The sequence below is a fragment of the Pongo pygmaeus genome, chromosome 5 (genome assembly GCF_028885625.2).
Source record: "Pongo pygmaeus isolate AG05252 chromosome 5, NHGRI_mPonPyg2-v2.0_pri, whole genome shotgun sequence".
NCBI classification, from domain to species: domain Eukaryota; kingdom Metazoa; phylum Chordata; class Mammalia; order Primates; family Hominidae; genus Pongo; species Pongo pygmaeus.
The window spans coordinates 116,622,537-116,641,198 of NC_072378.2; the positions used below are offsets into that span (position 1 = coordinate 116,622,537).

The window sequence follows — 18,662 nt, forward strand, 5'->3', positions numbered from 1 at the left end:
TAAAATATATGCCACCCATGTTTTCAGTTGGAAGCAAGAATTGGATAAGACTTCTCAGGCATCTGCACAATCCCTAATGGCTCCCAGATCTGCCAAGAAGACCTTCAGGATAAACCCAAATGTAGCAGCAAATTTGTGAGTTTCTTTTCTTTTTACTTAGAGAAAAAAGGGGAATGTGATATTTCCTTATAGATCTCCAAAATATGTCCCATTTTTAGAGTAAATTATAAATGAAAACTAAAACTTTAGACAATTTAGGTTTGGCTTAGGGTTTTTCCAAGAACCTAATAATAAATCACGAGAAATGCTGGTAAATTATCAATGAAAAGTCTGCTCAACATATAAGAGCCACAACAGAAGACAAAGTGCTGCCATGTACTAATGCTACAGCATAAAGATAAGCAAAGGTGAAGAAGAGAGAGAGAGAGAGAGAGAATGATGAGATTGTTGTGACTAGCAGTAAAACAAAAGAATTTGAAAAAAAGAAAAGTAGAAAAAATTATACCCTACCTACATGCCATGGCCCCAACATTGTGTCCATTTATAATTAAGGCCAAACTGAAATAATGGAATTTCTTCTTTGTCCCTGATGGGTGAGCACTATTATATATTGAAACCTATTTTATTTCCAGTTGAGTTTCTGGTTCAGTACCCATAAAGGCCAGCTTTCTCTATTCTGCTTCGTGGCCAAGGACTGTGCCTTGAGCTACCTGTTCAATTGGGTCTCAAATCCATACCACAGATGCCAGGAAAGGTCAACATAAGTTTATCTTTATAGTTTTTAAAACAATAAAAATAATCATATGAATATCTGAAAGAACATCATTAACTATTTCGGTAGGTTATGAATGTATCAGGATAAAAACACATTTTAACTGCTTTATAAAATCAAGTGATTTCGGTATAATATGAACTATGTACCATATATTTTTAGCACTTGAGAGTCCCACAGGAAAATAAATCAAGATCCCAGAATGCCAGAGGAGGTATCCGCAGGCATTTCAAACTGAAGTATGCCAGTTACTACAATTCTAAACACCAAGTCTGAAATTACTTAATTATATCAAATGCCCATCAGTCTCTTGACATAATTAACAGAATTTTAAAGTTAACAAAGAGTTTTTGTATCTGTAGCTTCTGAGTGACTAAAACTATAAGAGAGTATTAAAGAATATTATTTAAAACTAATCTGCAAAAAAATAAGGTTTATAAATAACTCCTAACCTGGAATATATAGAAAGGGTGATATTACATACCAATCTACAATAAGACTAGGAAACATTTTTAAAGGCAATCCTTTTTTGATGACCTATTTCGATTCAGTTTTACACATAATCAACTATATATATACACACATATATATACATACATATATACACATATATATACATATATACATATATACACATATATATACATATATACACATATATACACACATATATATACATACATATATACATATATATACACATACATATATATGTAAGTTCCCATTTCCTGAAGTATGAAATACAAAAAATTGCTAATATTTTCATATTTCCTGTTAGAGGCAAAAAAATTGACACTCATACTGATATAATTAGTCAGAAAAGAAGACCTTAAAGTCTGTATAAAGAATTGATTATTCTTTATGTGGGAGATAATCATAATTATTCCTAGATGTGTCATTTATGATTCACTTCACTGAACACTCTCTTTCCTCCACTAAAAATTCTTATAGCATCAATTTTTAAAATCAATCAGAAACCACTCAAGAAAACATTTTCTCTGAAGTAGAAAAAATCTCTTTGTAGACAGATCTTACTATTTTATGGTATTCTGGTCTTCGTTGTGCAGGGCGAGACATAGTGCTTGATAGATGAAGAATATGATCTTCAGTTTCTCTTCTTTTGCCTGTTTCTTAGAGGTGTATCAGTCCATGTCTTTTTGTTTTGTTTTTGTAAGCTCTTCCTCGCTTTGAGACAGGAGTGCTGCTTCTGCGCTCTACTGCTTTTGCTCTTTGCTGAGCTGAAGAGGGAAAAAAAAATCATGAACAACAGGATTGTCTTATAGCCACGTAACTTGCCATGGATCAAATAACTGCTTCATTTGTAAGGATGAATTGTAATCTAGAGCCATAAAAGCTGATAATGTGAAGTCAGACCTGAAGCACTGAGACACAAAAAATTATTTAGCCCAAGGGAGTTCAAGAGTGGTGTTTTGTTCTCATGCCAAGACATTGTTTTAAAATCACAAACAGAAACCTTCGCAATCCAAGATAGATCTAAATGTTAGCATTATTCAGTCTTGGATTGATTGTTGTAAGAATTAGAGAGACAAGATCAGCAATCTGTAGGTAATAAATCCTGAGTTTAAACCTGATCCCTCAACTACACCAATGGTTATCACAGTGTCCCCAAAACCATAGATCCCTGTCTTGTGTGATTACAGTATTCAAATATGTCTGGTAACCTTTTTTGCTTTTCATTAGCAGCAATCAACAACATTAAGGAGTGATAGAACGGGCAATATTTTCTTACAAAACTGTTGTTCAAAATGGGCGCTCTACAGCATAATAATGTATAATGATTCTGGTAGAGAAAGTAAGCCCTTAGCTTTCTTTTGAGAGTTCCAGAGATGTAAGCTATTGAAGCCTCTCTTTATTTATGCCGAAATACTTAAAGTTCAAATAAAAAATCCTTTCACCTTGACAACTGCAGGGTTCAGAGGAGGATCAAAATCTTTCCAGAAATGGAAGCGGAAAACTCAGTTTAGGAAAGTAATTTTCTTCTACTTATAGTTTGAGTCCATTAGTCCTTTTTGTTCTGGCAAATTCTTGCTATAAAGTGACAGACCCAAGAATACTTTGAAGAAAAGTGCAGTGTAGTTGAAAGAACCTAGGAGGATTTGGAAGGCTCAGGCTGTTGCAGCCCTACCATTTACTGGCTGTGTGGCATTGGGCAAGCCATTTTATTGCTCTATGGCTCAGTTTCCACATTTGCAAAATGGCAACAATATCACCCACCTCACAGAATAATTGTGAGAACCAAAGAGACGAGGTGTGCCGTAAAACACATTAAAATGCACTATATAATAACTAGTTACTACAGGTTATTCTTGTGGTTGGATAAATTGAATGGAATTCTACAATACCGAAGGTATTTCCATCACTGCATATGTTCTATGACACTATGATCTCAGGAAAATTAATTTCACTTGGTTGTGGGGTATGGGGTGGAGAGTTTTTCAGTAGCAAATAATAATGACTTATATGTATATCAAATTTACAGTTTACAACATGGTTTTCGTTCTCTTCATCTCATTTTAATTCAAATACAATCTGTGAAAAAGTCAGTACTATAATCATGGCCATTTTACAGGATAAGAATCTAAAAGTAGAGAGGTTGAGAAATGTATTCAAGGTTATCTGGATGTTGGCAACAAGAAGGGATTTGGGCTAAATTTGATGATTCCAAATCAAATTTATTTTGTACTGCACACACTCTATGTTAGAGCAAACTATTTTAGAGGCAGACTCACAAAGCTTACTAAGGTGCAGTGACAGCATGTTGCTGGGTCAATTTGTGGGCAATCCTAGTTCTGAGTAAGATACCCCAGAGAATAACCTAGAAAGGGCCTGTGTGCTTGCTGCGAGGTGATGGCGGTACTGGAATCAATATCACCAAACTCTAATGGCTGTGGTATGGTCACATTAGAGCCATCGGGAGAATTCAGGATGTCATTGGGTGTATTAGAAAAAGCCAGCTTTTACTTCAGACTGACATGGCTCCCCTCTGCTCCATTGACCTTCCAGTCAAGACACAGAGCTTAATGAAGGAGCAGAGCCCCTGCCAGGTGCTACTGAACAAAGCACAACCTGCACGACCACAGCTGTACTCACCATCACAGGGGACACTGGTTTGCTGGTTTTCAGACTATGAAACCTACTAGTCTTTAGCAGCTCTTAGGATGCAAGTGAGCCCTGTGTTCCCCAGAGTCCTTTTTTAATGTAAAAGTACTCCTCCCTTAAATAGAAGAAAGCACAGAGATGATGTTTCAAGCAGGTACATGATCTACAATGTCTGCCCTGGCAGCCAACTAGGAAAGAATTATTCCAAGATAATGCATAAGCAAAGTTTTTCCTGTTTTACTAAGAGTTCTTTAGGCTTGTTAGGACTAAATTTGGAACTGGGGTTAGGAGAAAGACGCATGCTTCAGTCTGGTAAAACTGCACTGCAGTCAACCAACCCAAATAAATGGTGAATTTAGCTATGCCCCATGTTGGTCCTTTGGGAATACATGGGCAGCAGAGTAGACACTTGCGAAGGTGCTAATAGAGGATGACATCCACTGATCTGTCGGTTGTATGATCACCCGCAAACTATCAGAGAAGGCAAAGATCTGAATATCCCTAAAATTTATGTGTTTAAACTTAATGCCTATTGTGGTAGTTTTAAGAGTTGGGGCCTTTGGGGAAGTGATTAGGTCATGAAGGCTCTGCTCTTATGAATGAATTAGCACCTTATAAAAGGGCTGGAAGGAAATAGCTTAGACTTTTGTTGCTCTTCTGCTATGTGAGGATACAGCAACAAGGTGCCATCTTGGAAGCAAAGAAGAGCCCTTGCTAGAAAACAATGCCAGCACCTTGATCTTGTACTTCCCAACTTCCAGAACTGTAAAAAATAAATTTCTGGTGTTTATACTAGTCTGAAGTATTATAGCATCACAAAAGAACTAAGAAAATTGATTACTCATAAATGTAATCATTCACAGTCATTAACAAGTTACACATTGGCACTGCAGATTAAGTGATTAGTTCTTTCAACAGTAAGCAATAGTAAAACTTGGGAATTTATCATCTACAAACTCCTTTACAGCAAGAATTTTACAATCCAATAATGTTTTCTAATCAATCTATGCTCCATCCTTTCCTACGTAATTCCCTGAAAGAATGGTCTACAATTTCCTTCCCCACTTCCTCACTCCCCATATACAGATGCTCCTCAACTTGTGATAGAGTTATATCCTGACAAACCATTCAGAAGTCAGAATGCATTTAATATACCTCACGTACCGAGCAGCATAGCTTAAGCTAGCCTACCTTAACATGCTCAGAACACTTCCATTAGCCTACAGTTGAGCAAAATCATCTAACAGAAAGCCTATTTCATAATAAAGTATTGAATATCTCATGTAATTTATTGAATACTGCACTGACAATAAAAAACAGAATGGTTGTGTGCATGTTTGATGTAGGGTTTCTCCTGAATGTGTATTGCCTTCACACAATTGTAAGGTGGGGACCATCTGTACTTTAATTAAGTTCATTTTTAAATATAAAATTTTAAACATAAGGAGGCCGGGCATGGTGGTTCACGTCTGTAATCCCAACATTTTGGGAGACCGAGGTCGGTTGGTTACCTGAGGTCAGGAGTTCGAGACCACCCTGGCCAACATGGCGAAACCCCATCTCTACTAAAAATACTAAAAATACAAAAAAATTAGCCAGGCGTGGTGCAGGGCACCTGTAATCCTAGCTGCCTGTAGTCCAGGCAAGAGAATCACTTGAACCTGGGAGGTGGAGGTTGCAGTGAGCCGAGATGGTGCCACTGCACTCCATCCTGGGTAACAGAGTGAGATTCTGTCTCAAAATGTATATATATGTAAAAAATAAAAATAAAAGTATAAGCCTAAGGAAAGATGTGGCATTTACTATCAAGCTTTACTGAACATGTCACTATATACACTTCAGGCTTTGCTTTTTTAAATTTTTGTGTTGATACGTGATATTTATGAGGTACATGGATAGAATATACAATGATCAAGTTAGGGCATTTAGAGTATCCATCATCTTGAGTATTTATCATTTCCATGTGTTGAGAACATTTCAAGACCTCTTTTCTAGCTGTTTTGAAATGTAAATGCATTATATATTATTTATATATATAAAACTCTCAGACAAAACTTGCTGTTTGTTCTTTGCATATTTTTTATATTTTCCGATATTTATTTGATTGATTAATTTCTGATAAAAGTATATTAAAAATATCTCTCCAGCCAGACGTGGTGGCTCACGCCTGTAATCCCAGCACTTTGGGAGGCCAAGGTGGGTGGATCACCTGAGGTCAGGAGTTTGAGACCAGCCTGGCTAACATGGTGAAACCCCGTTTCTACTAAAAATACAAAATTTAGCTGGGCATGGTGGTGCATGCCTGTAATCCCAGCTACTCGGGAGGCTGAGGCAGGAGAATCACTTGAACCCGGCAGGCAGAAGTTGCAGTGAGCCGAGATCATGCCATTGCACTCCAGCCTGGACGACAAGAGCGAAACTCCATCTTAAATATATGTGTATACACATATATATATACACATACACATATATATATACATATATATACACACATATATATATACATATATACACACATATATACATATATATACACACATATATATCCATAATTATAAGAATTTTTCTTTATAATTTGATCAGTTATTGCTTTATATATTTCAAAGTTATACAATCACAGACTACAAGTTGACAATTGCCAAAATTATTCCTTGTGACACTTTTAAGTTTTACCTTCCATTAATATTATTGTTCCCATTGATATATATTTCAGTACCTTTATTTTCAAGCATTGTGTGTGGTATAGTTTTGAGAGTGTCACTTGTAAGCAGCATGACTCTATTTTTCAGTGACTTTGTAGGTAAGTTTAATCTAGCTCTGGAATAGTGGTTAAAAGCATGTGTCAGACCACCTGAGTCCCAATCCTGGCACTTCCGCTCATCTGTGTGTGATGGGCAGAAGTGCCAGGGTAATTTTCCTGGGTAATCTCTCCACACCTTAGTCCTCTCTTCTATAAAAACATTGAGGATAATATTACTATCTCATCATAGGGTTCTTGTAGGAACTAAATAACATAAAGTTCTTAGAGCAGTGCCTAGTGTCAGTAATTGTTAGCTGTTGAAAAAAATTTTTTGTTGTGATTATTGATGTATTTAGTCCCATTTCTACCATTATTTTCTGTTTTCTCTTTACCATCCTCTTTCCCTTGTTTACTCTCTCCTTTCCTGTCAATATTCTCTTTGTATTTCCTCTGTTTTGAATGATTGATGCGTTGGATTTCTATTCTTTTAGTGATTACACTTATACCCCTGAAGCCACCAAATAAATCAATATAATTAACATTTCCATCATCCCTGTCCTAGTTGTGTTTTCTCAGATTCTGTATTTGTCTATTTGGCATCCATTAATTACAAGGTCAAATAATGGCCAAGTTGCTTACACCTCCCCTGTGATCAGAGACCATACTCTGAACCACTTCCTTAACTAATTCTCATACACCAAGCCAATATTTACCCTCCCCTAAATAAACTATGGCCAGGTTGCGGGCACGTAGGGCTAGCCTTTGTGCCCCAAGGCCAATCAGAATTGTTTAAGCTAGCCAACCCTAAGTGTTTTCCCTGCCCTGCCTTGCCTTTTCCACAGAGTGCCCAATAAAGGCTCTAGCTAGGCTTTCCCTGCCTCCTTCTGTCCCCTGACCAAACCTGATGCACCCCCGTGACCTTATGTGGCAATAAATTATTTAAATGGCATTGGCCTCTTTGTGTTGTCACTCAGTCACCTCTCTAAATTAAAATTCCGCGGCACAAGTTGATATAACCCCAGAATTACAAAGGGATATTTCTCATATTCCTTTGTAATCCCTCTCTTCTTATCCCTACTTCCAGACTTCCTAGGCAAGCACTGGTCTGTTTTCTGTCGGTACAGATTAATTTACATTTCCTAGAATTTTACATTAAAAGAATCATACATTATGTACTCCTTTTCCTGAATTATTTCATCCAGAAAATTATTTCTGAATTTATTCAAGTTATTGTATTAATATATATTAGGTTGGTGCAAATGTCATTGTGGTTTTTGCCATTACTTCAATTGTTTTATCCTTTTTTTTGCTGAGTAGTATTCCATTGTATGAATGTATAATACTTTGTTGATTCATTTCTTTGTTGATGAACATTTGGGTTGTTTCCAGCTTTTGGCTATTCTAAATAGGGTTGCTATGGACATTCATGTGCAAGTGTTCATGTGGACATGTGTTTTCATTTCTCTTGTGTAAGTAACTAGGAGACACATGCTTATGTTATATGGCAGATGTATGGCTACCTTTTAAATAAAATAACAATTTTCCAAAGTGGTTACTCCATTTCACATTCCCACCATCAGTGTATGAGAATTTCAGTTGCTCTGCCTCCTTGCCAACATTTGGTATGGCTAGTCTTTATTTTAGACATTTTAGTAGATATGTAGTGACATCTTATTATAATAATATATAGCTTTAGTTGTATATTTTGAAATAAAAATTAGTTATTTCTGAATTGAATGGACTTTTAAAAGATTATACTTGTGCCCATCATTATTTTTTGCTCCTGTGTCTTTCCTTGGGGCTCATTTTCCTTTTTGCTGTAATATATCCTTTAGTAATCCTCCTAATGAGGTTCTGTGGATGGTAAATTCCCTTAGCCTTGATGTGTTTTTATTTTGCTCCATCTTGAATGATGGTTTGGCTGGTACTAAGCACTCTGAAGATAATATCTTCTGGTCTTTATTGTTATTGATGAGAAGTCTGCTGTCAGTCATTACCATTTTTTTGTAGATTATCTGTTTTTTTCTTTCTGGTAGTTTTAAAGAATATCTATTTTTTCACATTCTGCAGTTTTATTCTGTGTTTGGTTGTGCATTTATTTTTCTTTATATTGCTCAGAATTACCAACATTCTTCAGATATAAGAATTTTCTTTGATTCTGCAAAGTTCTCAGTTATTTCTTCTTCAAATATTGCCTGTCTATTCCTTCCTTTTTTCTTCCAGAACTCCTACTAGACAGATTGTGTAGTTGCTTAACTGTTTTCAAAAATAATTATTTTATTTCTTTGTCCGTACTGCATTTTGGGTGAATTTCTCAGTACTACATTTCCTTTCACTAATTATGTATTTAACCATGTCCAGTTAAAAGTTTATTTGAGAAGAGAAAATGTATATCATATTCACTTTTTATAAATCCAGTCAAGCCTAGTTCAGTGCCCTTTATATAGAAATTCTATAATAAATATTTACTGGTTAAATACACACAGAAAACATCTTACTTTTTGTTTATAGATATATAACTTTATTAAAAACCAAATATCGGCCGGGCGAGGTGTCTCACACCTGTAATCCCAGCACTTTGGGAGGCCGAGGAGGGCGGATCACGAGGTCAGGAGATCGAGACCATCCTGGCTTACACGGTGAAACCCCGTCTCTACTAAAAATACAAAAAATACAAAAAATTAGCCGGGCGTGGTGGCGGGCGCCTGTAGTCCCAGCTACTCGCGAGGCTGAGGCAGGAGAATGGCGTGAACCCAGGAGGCGGAGCTTGCAGTGAGCCAAGATCGCGCCACTGCACTCCAGCCTGGGCGACAGAGCGAGACTCCGTCTCAAAAACAACAACAACAAAACAAATATCACATTTTCATATAACAAAAAGATACATATAAACATATCTGCAACTTAAATTTTTAAGCAGCATATAGCAATATTCTGTCAATGCAAGCAGATTTAAAATTTTTATGCAAAGTTAGAATATTTTGTTGTGATTTGGCTTTAGTGGCATCTAGCCTTGTTCTTTCCTTTGGGAAATCTTTTGAGCTCTTCTAGCAGAACCCTTAGGAACATTCCAGCCAGCCCAAAATTTTGGATTGCTCTAGTATTTAATAATTTCCATTATTCATTTTATTATAATTTTATGGTGACGAGATTCTAGTCTAGTACAAGGTTAAGAATGTCTCTGTTTTTCTTTCAATGCTCTATTTGCTAGTGCTCAGCATTTTGTGTCATACAAAGCAGCACCTTGAAAGATGGAGGCAGTCTGCTTTCTAAGCAAGCCACCCTCCTTTTATTATAGTTAAAAAAAAGAAATTCCCCCCTTCACTCATACCTAAAGGAGCTCTCCCTCAATTTCTTTCAGCTGTAATCAATCTGAGCTCAGGGTTTTCAAAGTACACAAGGAAAGATGCTAGAATCCTTTAAACATGTAAGGATGTTGGATCACTTGACACAACCAGTTAAACCAGTAAGATCCCATAAAATGGTTATAGCTGGTGGAGTCTAATGATCAGAAAGGGCCACAAGCTGATTTGTGTAAGAGCTTCCCAAGATGTGCCCAACTCTCAACAGTATTGTGTCTTCTCTGCAGAGAAATGGAATATTTAGCAATTCTTTAATTGCAGCCTTGACTATTGGTGGGCAACAACTCTTCTCCTCTTCCACATTCAGCTGTCCTTGTCAGGTTGGAAAAAATTTCTATTATGGTTCTGCTTTTCTTGTCATTCCTGCCTTGATCCTTCTCGTTGCTGGCTTTGCTCTGAGAAGCCAAATGTGGACAATTACCGGTGAATACTGCTGCAGCTGTGCCCCTCCATACAGGAGAATCAGCCCCCTAGAGTGCAAGCTGGCTTGCCTTAGGTTCTTCAGCATCACTGGGAGGGCAGTTATTGCTCCTTTAACCTGGCTGGTGGTGACCCTGCTGACAGGCACGTACTATGAATGTGCAGCAAGTGAATTTGCATCTGTGGACCATTATCCAATGTTTGATAATGTCAGTGCCAGCAAACGAGAAGAGATCCTAGCTGGGTTTCCATGTCACAGATCAGCTCCTTCTGACGTGATCCTAGTAAGAGATGAAATAGCTCTTCTGCACAGATACCAGTCACAGGTAAGTTTTTAGACTTTGTTTTCCTTCTGCTATGTTTTCCTATAGAACTACAGTCAATGGAAACATTTCAGATTCCTACTGCTTCTCATATTCTCTGATTATAGAACACAGTACTAGATGCTGTTCATCAAAGTGAGTTCTACTGAGCAAATATATATAGTTAGGATGCTGGGCTTTGGAGTCAGCAGAACTGAGTTTTAGTCTTGCTTTGCCACTTATTAACCTGCAAAACCTTGAGTAAAATGGGGATATTAATGGCACCTACCACATGGGGCTGCTGTGAGGAATAAATTACCAATATATCTGGAGTGCTTAATATGACTTCTAGAATCTATATTAAGAACAATAGATTTTAGATATTATTATGAATATTATTATTGCTATATTAGTAAATCCCATTTTCTGTATATATATATTCTTAAATATGCATTCTTATATATTATCCTCATCTAAAATTATATATTATCCTCATCTAAAATTATAAGAAGCTTAATTATGATGAAAAATAACTCCAGTTGTGATTCTAAATTTGGTGTCTATGGATAGGTTTATGTCAGAAAGTGAGGTGGGGTGGGAAGAAAGCCTGAACCCTACTACATTTATAGGTTAAATTTTAAAAGTGCTATTGTGCATTTTGTCAGTAGAAAGAGTAACACTGCTGTCATCAATTTCTCCAAGGGATTTGAGGAAAAAACACATTTTGAAATCACCGTCATATAGTAAAAACATGGCTTTTTAAAACTACTTATTGCAAAGGCATGCATATTTTTTGACTGGTAACCTTAGAGTTATTACGTTTCAGAAATGCTAAAGTTATTTAGTTGGGAAAAGCTACTATCAAGACACAGAATATCAAGTTATTGCAATATGGCCCAGTTTTTAAAAAGTTGGAAATACCATTAGATATGCTCTGTCTTAACTTTTTTAATACTAGCCCTAATGCTCAGAGGAGCTATGTAAAAATATGTGAAAATTCAAAAAATCAATAGAAAAATTATAACTTAAAATAATTTTCTTGCTTAAGAAAAGCTAAAATGTAACACACATTGGTAAGATTTTCTTAAAGTCAAAACAAAATGTGTTATTAAACGCATACACAGATTTCTGTGAAAAGACAGTTTTACAGTTCTGAGTACCATTGCCAGTAGATTATTTGGTTTTGTGACAACAAAACTTACATTTATTGATGTACTTATCACATACTATATAAATATTTCATATCTTAATTCTAGTCCTGATAATATTGAGAGACTGATATTACTACCCCATTTATAGATAAGTAAATCAAAGCTCAAAAAGTTTATGTAACTTGTATAATTCAGGACTAATAAACTGGATTAAGATATCCCAAGAGCATGCTATTTCCATTTCACTAGGCCATCTTCTGTGACTGTCTCAATCACATTTCAAGAATATACATTATTTTTCAGTTAGATTTTTGTGAATTGACCACAAAATCGCCTTGAATTCAAATCTCTTCTTTGCCCATGCCCCATTCTAAAATATCTTCCTGACATTAACTTCACTCCATTTCAATCTACCTTCTAGATATATGCAAAAAATATCTTTCTAAGTGCAAATTGAATGATGAGATCCCTTCCCTACTGCATATAAAGCCCTTCAGTGATTTTCTACTAGCATAAGAACAAACCCACTTTCTTGGCATAACATACAAGGCTTCAACATCTGGCCCTTGACCACTTTTACATGACTCCTGTGAGCATGTGAGTCCAAATGTCTTGAGGTTCTGCCAACAATTCATGCTATTTTTCTTTACCTTCTCAGAACTCTCTTTACCTTCTTGCATTTGGTGAACTTCTTTTTAATAATTTAGGCTTTTGCATTATCTCCTCTGGGAAGTATTCCCTGATACTCCGTTCCCTTAAGTCAGTTCATTCCATTGTGCTTCCTCGGGTGCTCTGATTACTCATATCAAAAACTATCCCATTGTACCATATTTCTTGGCTTGCTTATTTGTCTCCCTTTTTAGACTTAAAAATTATAGAGAAAATGAATGCATCTTTAATTATTCACATCTGAGTTCCCCATAACCAAGCACATGTATTACACATGGGGGAAGGTCAACCTGGAGCTCAGTAAATGATCGTTTATAGGTTAATGGGCATCTGGGATGGCTTTTCCTCCTCCACGCTGGCCTCTGTTTAGTTAAATGGTAATAAATATCACTTTGCAGGTTTTAGCCTCCATAGAGTACAACTATCCCACTGTGCACACACTGGAAACTTCATGCCTGTTGGTAAATCACAAGATGCAGAAGAGGGCTTCACTACCCAAATTGTGGCTGCATACTGCTAGCGTCCCTAAATATGTGGAACTTACCTCTCTCACTTTATATAAGAAGTGCAAAATATTGAAAACAGTAAAATGAAAAGAAAAAAAGGATTCTAAGAATAGAAAACGCCATTTGAGTCAATCTTTAAAAGCCGACACTAAATAGTCTCAAAAACTAGTTCATTTTCCTTTTAAAGTATGTTTCAAAGACACATAATGAAACTGGTCAGCAAATGATTATTTGAGGACAAGGGAAATGAAAGGGAAAACAATATGGTACTACATGGCACAGTGACTATGCTATTTATTTATTTTTAATCTTTTTTTTTTTTTGATATGGAATCTCTCCCTGTCACCTGAGCATTTTTATGGCATGATCTGGGTTCAGCACAACTTCTGCCTCCTGGGTTCAAGAAGTGCTCGTGCCTCAGCCTCCTGAGTAGCTGGAATTACAGGCATGTGCCACCATGCCCGACTAATTTTTGTATTTTTAGTAGAGATAGGGTTTCACCACGTTGGCCAGGCTGTTCTCGAACTCTTCGCCTCAAGTGATCCGCCTGCCTGACCTCCCAAAGTACTGAGATTACAAGTATGAGCCACTACACCCAGCCAACTATGCTATTTATAATACATTTAGAAACATGAGTCTGTTCACTGACTTGCTTTTTAGCTGCAAAAGATAAGAGGAAAGAGCAATTCAGGAAGAAATATCAATGAACACCTGTTGGTACATCATTGAAGATGCCTTAGAAGGTTACTATTATTATGTATCATATCATTTTCATCACCATCATTATCAAATACTTATTAAACACCCAAAGAATGCATAGGCCTGTAACTGATAGTTGAGAACTAAGGTTGAACTAAAAGCAAAGAAAGGTATGTATCATATGTAAGGTTAATTGGTGGGTTATAGCATCTGTCACTTCAAGGACAGTACTTAGAATCCATTCCAAGTTAACTGGTCAAATTTCTTTGTAACTCAAAAACCAAGTTGAAATGGCTGGACCTATGCCCTCCATCAGACCTATTTCCAAATCATATCATTAGCACATTGTTGATATACTAAAGATGGGAAAAGCAAATTTTATGCCCATATTTTAGTTCTTAGGTTTGTAGGAATCCCCCCTCCCATGGCTGTTGCTTGAATATTTGATGTATTGATACTTCCTGTTTTTCTTTTTAATAATGATGTGAAGATGCTGGGTTGGATTTTGATCACCTTGGCAACCATCGCTGCCTTAGTCTCCTCCTGTGTGGCAAGGTGCTGCTCTCCCCTCACCTCTCTGCAACATTGCTACTGGACCAGCCACCTCCAGAATGAGAGAGAACTCTTTGAACAAGCAGCAGAGCAGCACTCTCGGCTCCTCATCATGCATCGCATAAAGAAGCTATTTGGCTTCATTCCCGGGAGTGAAGACGTCAAACACATCCGTATTCCTTCTTGTCAGGACTGGAAAGATATTTCAGTACCCACTCTTTTATGCATGGGTGATGACTTGCAAGGTCACTATAGCTTCCTTGGAAATAGGGTGGATGAGGATAATGAGGAAGACAGATCAAGAGGTATTGAATTAAAACCTTGATTACAGCACCTTTCATGAGTCAGGTTGCTTAGCAGATACTTGGCTTTTATGGCTTTTATGATCAGGGCGTTTCAATGTAATCTTTTCATCTTTTTCTTTCTCTCTGTTATTTGTTTACATAAGTCCATCTAAAATATTATTTCTAAAAGCAATTTATTAGATAATTGTGCCAATCTCTCATTTTGAAATTTTGCCAATGGTCTGGTAATGCCTAGAGTGGAATGTGAAGTCACATGGAAATTTGCATCTTAGTTCTGTTACTTAGTAGCTGTGTGAAAATTAATATTTCTGAGTGCCATTTTGTCATCTCCACATTGTAGCTACCTCCTAGAGCTATTATGAGAATTAAACGTGATAATACAAAGTGTTTAGCACAGTGTCTTTCATAAAAATAGATGCTAATAAATGTTACTTTCTCTCTTTCTCTTTTGCATTCCATGTCTTCTATCACTATTTTCCCTGCCTCTATTTTCTGGTTTTATCAGTTTCTACCTTTATATAATATCCAGAACTTTTCACAGCCTCCCCCTCTTTCTTCAGACCTAAATATCTGACCTTTTGAGAAGCAGGACAGAAACCCCTTTCTAATCCAGTAACATGTGAGGGAGAAGCCCATGCAGGAAGGTCTTGAGTTATCCTACTATAATCTGGGGACAATGATATATTATTGTATCATTATTAGTATCATGTTATTTGTAGCACCTCCATACTAGGAGTATTTTTATGGCCGCTACATACAAAGTTTCTTCTAGAAAGCTTCTCCACTGTGCTCTACTCCAGAGATACCATTTGTACCTTTTCATTACCAAATTGCACCTTTGCACTCAAAATCCATTTGTGAAACCAAAACTGCAGTCTGTACTTGTATATCCATTATCTGTAACTACAAAAGAGGGTAATTCCTGCTTGGTGTTGCTCTGCCTGGCTTTACTAAATGCAGCCTACAGTATCTGGACAATTTTCTAATTTATCTAGATTATTTCTGTGACATATAGTGACTCATGCCTGATTTTTGCTACATTCACTGAAGCAACTTGCTCATTAGCAAAACTAAGTTATCTGAGGCCATTCTGTCTATTTATTTCTTTAGTCAAAACAATGCTTACTGGACAGTGGACCAACTGCCAATAGTCAATCCAATTTTCAAGATTCACTTTCAAGGAGACAAAGGAACTTGACTATACTATCTAAAATCCAATCAATTACTTGGTAATCTACTTTTACACAATTATGGAAGGTTTTATTTTCTATAAAGTTCTGGGTCCTTGAACTTAATAGGAAGAAGCAGAAAATGAATTTTTAAGAAATCAAAATGTTTTCAGGTTTTGTTTTGTCCTCCAATAAGAGACTGCATATTGTAGTTCTTTGCTGGGACAGGAGAACTGTCCTGCTCTCACCATTACTCATCTGTCATTTGACCTTAGACAAATCAGTTCATCTCTCTGGACCCTGGATTTTTTTCATCTATACAATAAAAGGGATGATAATATTTTACCTCTTGGAAGAAAAGAACTGAATTAAATAACTGCTTAAGGTCTCTTTTACATCAAGTACGATTTTTATGTTTATGTTTATATATATATACAGGTCAATATGCATACATCTTTCTGAAATGGTAGTAGACCCACGTTGCTTCTCTTGGAAGGAAAATGTCCCCAACTCTGAATCTGAGCTTTCTCTGAAGACATTTACTGGCATTCCACTTTTAAAAGAATGTTAATGTACTGACCTTTTTCAAGTCATCAAGGAAAGCCATTCCAGTTTGTCTACTAACTCTACACTCAGTACTCATATGACATTACATGAAGGTTGTTAAAAATACAAATAGAAGTATGTTGTGGAAGGCAACTAGGGTTCTAGTTTCACACTGATACAAATGAACTGTGTAAACATGGAATGTCACATCCATTTTGTTCCCTAAGGTCTGCTCCAGTTCTAAAATTCTGTTCCTATATGCCTGATAATTTTTTATATTCCTCTGTATTGGAACATACTAGTTAAATGAACACTTTCAACCATTCTCAGAATTAGTTTATTAGTTGTCAGGAACTATACCACAGTAAAGACTCTTCAATAAGATTTTCAGTTAACAACAAAATCAAAGAATATTTGAAGTTATAGCATTACATCATCAGAAAGAAGATTAATAGTTGTTTATACCCTAATACCAGGAAACTATTTCCACTAGCTTCTGAAGCCCTTTCTACATCAAACTCTTTTAGTGTATGATGTAAAAATTTTATATTTTGAGCCAGTTAATCATGATCTTCCCCTATAACTTTCTGGCAAATGATTCTAAGTATTTGTTGGCTCTTCTACATGGCTTCAGAGTGATTTATAGCATCTATGTGAACATTTAAAAGGTAGTACACACCCCTGGGATTTCATCTTACAGTACATTATCTATCTCAGATCAAATAAATTGAATTTTTAGTATTTTTGGGGGGGGCTATGGTCATAGCATTTTTTTGTTCCACAGCTAGTTAAATGAAACTTTTTCATTAAGAACATGGTACTCCCTCCCCTTTATGCTTAATGGATTTATGTAATTATAAAACATATAATTAAAGTCTATTATGTGCTAATACTACTTTATATTTTGCTACCAAATGCTTTTGGCTACCACATCAAACCCTGGAGCTTGACATATATAAACCTGCTCCTTTCTTAATTTCATTAGCTCCTCCACGGTCCCATCATGACCTAAGTTGCCACCTTCCCAGGAGACAAATACAAACCAATGTGTAGATGTGTTTTACTCAGCTTTCTTTATGTTTTCCAAAGCTGAATTGTAGAATCGCATTTATACTCTGTCCTTCTCTGTGTCTCTTTTCTCTGTTCTCAGTCTTCCATTCATTTTTTGTAGAAATTCTAATGCATAATTGTAATAAACAACAGTGAGATTTTGCTAGTTGTTTTCTTGCATTTGGTTTGTATCACAAAAGGAAATCACATTAATCCTATAAAAGTTTGAAGTATCATGGCCAACCAAAGGCCTTCTGAATGCAAGACTAGGTAGGGATTTGCTATCTTGAAAACATAAGGTGTGGAGATACGACTTTAACTTCTAAATAGAGTCTATGGAAATTTAGTACCAGTCAATAAAGAACAGATACTGGCAGGCTGAGGAGCGTAGACCGCTACGCAACTGGCTTCTTGAGCTGGGGGGCGTAAATCCATAAATGTGACGTCTGGACCGAAGAGCAATAAATGGTATTTCCAGAAAGGCAAACTGTATTATTCCTGACCTGATTATTTTTCTGCAGTAACTACCAAGTATGATTAAGCTTCTGTAATTTCAGTATACCAGAACTTCAGGAACAAAACAAAACGTATGAATTTCAAGTGTGGTTTCCTCTGCTGCCACCCAGTGGTCAAAATAGGTGTCTGCACCCATCTGTGGTGATAGTAGTAGTAGTAAAAATAATATGTAGTGCTCACTCTATGCCAGTTACTTTTAACAAATTATCCTAGTTACACCTTTGGACACGTGACAAATAGTCACCCATTAGAAAGTAACTTGCTGAAATGACATTAAATAACATTAATTCTTTATTAATTCATTGAGTAACTGAGATACAGAGAAGTAATTGAGATACAGAGAAATCAAGCAATGTGCCAAGGGTCACGTAAGGGTTGAAGCCAGAATCCAGCCCTGGATCCTGCACTCTGCAGCACTGTGCTGGAATACAGCAATGAAGTACGTTATCAATCTTCCAAGGCCTTGTAGGTGTCAGGAGGATATTCCTAATCCTTCTGTCAATGAATAACTGAAACATCCTGGGCTCTGACCGTGTGTTGCCATATCACATAAGTCGCTCTCTTTCCACCTAAATTATACCTGCATACATCAGGGCCCACTTTCAAGGCACTATGCTTCTTAGCAAAGTGACCTGTCCACTCTCACTGGGGCATAACATTGCACCTGATCTCCCCAACAGCCAGTGGCACTGATTCTATTAGCCACAGACTAACCACAAACCTGCTCTGGAGTATCAGGTGTTCTCTTTCTCATGCATGGCATGGGCATGGCACTGCTGTAATCTG

The 18,662-nt window shown here is 36.6% G+C and overlaps 2 protein-coding genes across 4 annotated transcripts in view; one reads left to right on the top strand and one right to left on the bottom strand.

The window, feature by feature from the left end:
• TRAPPC3L (trafficking protein particle complex subunit 3L) overlaps positions 1-2,019 on the bottom strand; it is a 53,315-nt gene extending 51,296 nt beyond the window's left edge. The window contains exon 1 of the mRNA XM_054491788.2: positions 1,808-2,019. Within this exon, the coding sequence (XP_054347763.2) occupies positions 1,808-1,849 (42 nt within the window). The 5' untranslated portion in view covers positions 1,850-2,019. The remainder of the gene's footprint in view (positions 1-1,807) is intronic.
• Positions 28-17,526, top strand: CALHM4 (calcium homeostasis modulator family member 4). Of its 3 annotated transcripts, XM_054491786.2 has the most exons (3): positions 77-135; positions 10,671-10,737; positions 14,229-15,276. In XM_054491786.2, the coding sequence occupies exons 1-3, from the start codon at positions 77-79 to the stop codon at positions 14,613-14,615; spliced, it is 513 nt and encodes a 170-aa protein (XP_054347761.1). In that variant the 3' UTR covers positions 14,616-15,276. The 3 variants fall into 3 exon arrangements, with proteins under 3 accessions (XP_063522594.1, XP_054347761.1, XP_054347760.2); XM_063666524.1 differs by lacking the exon at positions 10,671-10,737 and having other exon boundaries at positions 28-135; positions 14,229-17,526; XM_054491785.2 differs by lacking the exon at positions 77-135 and having other exon boundaries at positions 10,137-10,737; positions 14,229-17,526.
• The last annotated feature ends 1,136 nt before the right edge of the window (positions 17,527-18,662 follow it).

What these genes read in the sequence shown, in the direction of transcription:
- CALHM4 (XM_054491785.2), top strand. Translation starts at nt 10,180, where the DNA reads ATGTGCCCAACTCTCAACAGTATTGTGTCTTCTCTGCAGAGAAATGGA. An exon ending in TGCACAGATACCAGTCACAG is followed by an intron (nt 10,738 to 14,228) that starts GTAAGTTTTTAG and finishes AATGATGTGAAG; the next exon opens with ATGCTGGGTTGGATTTTGAT.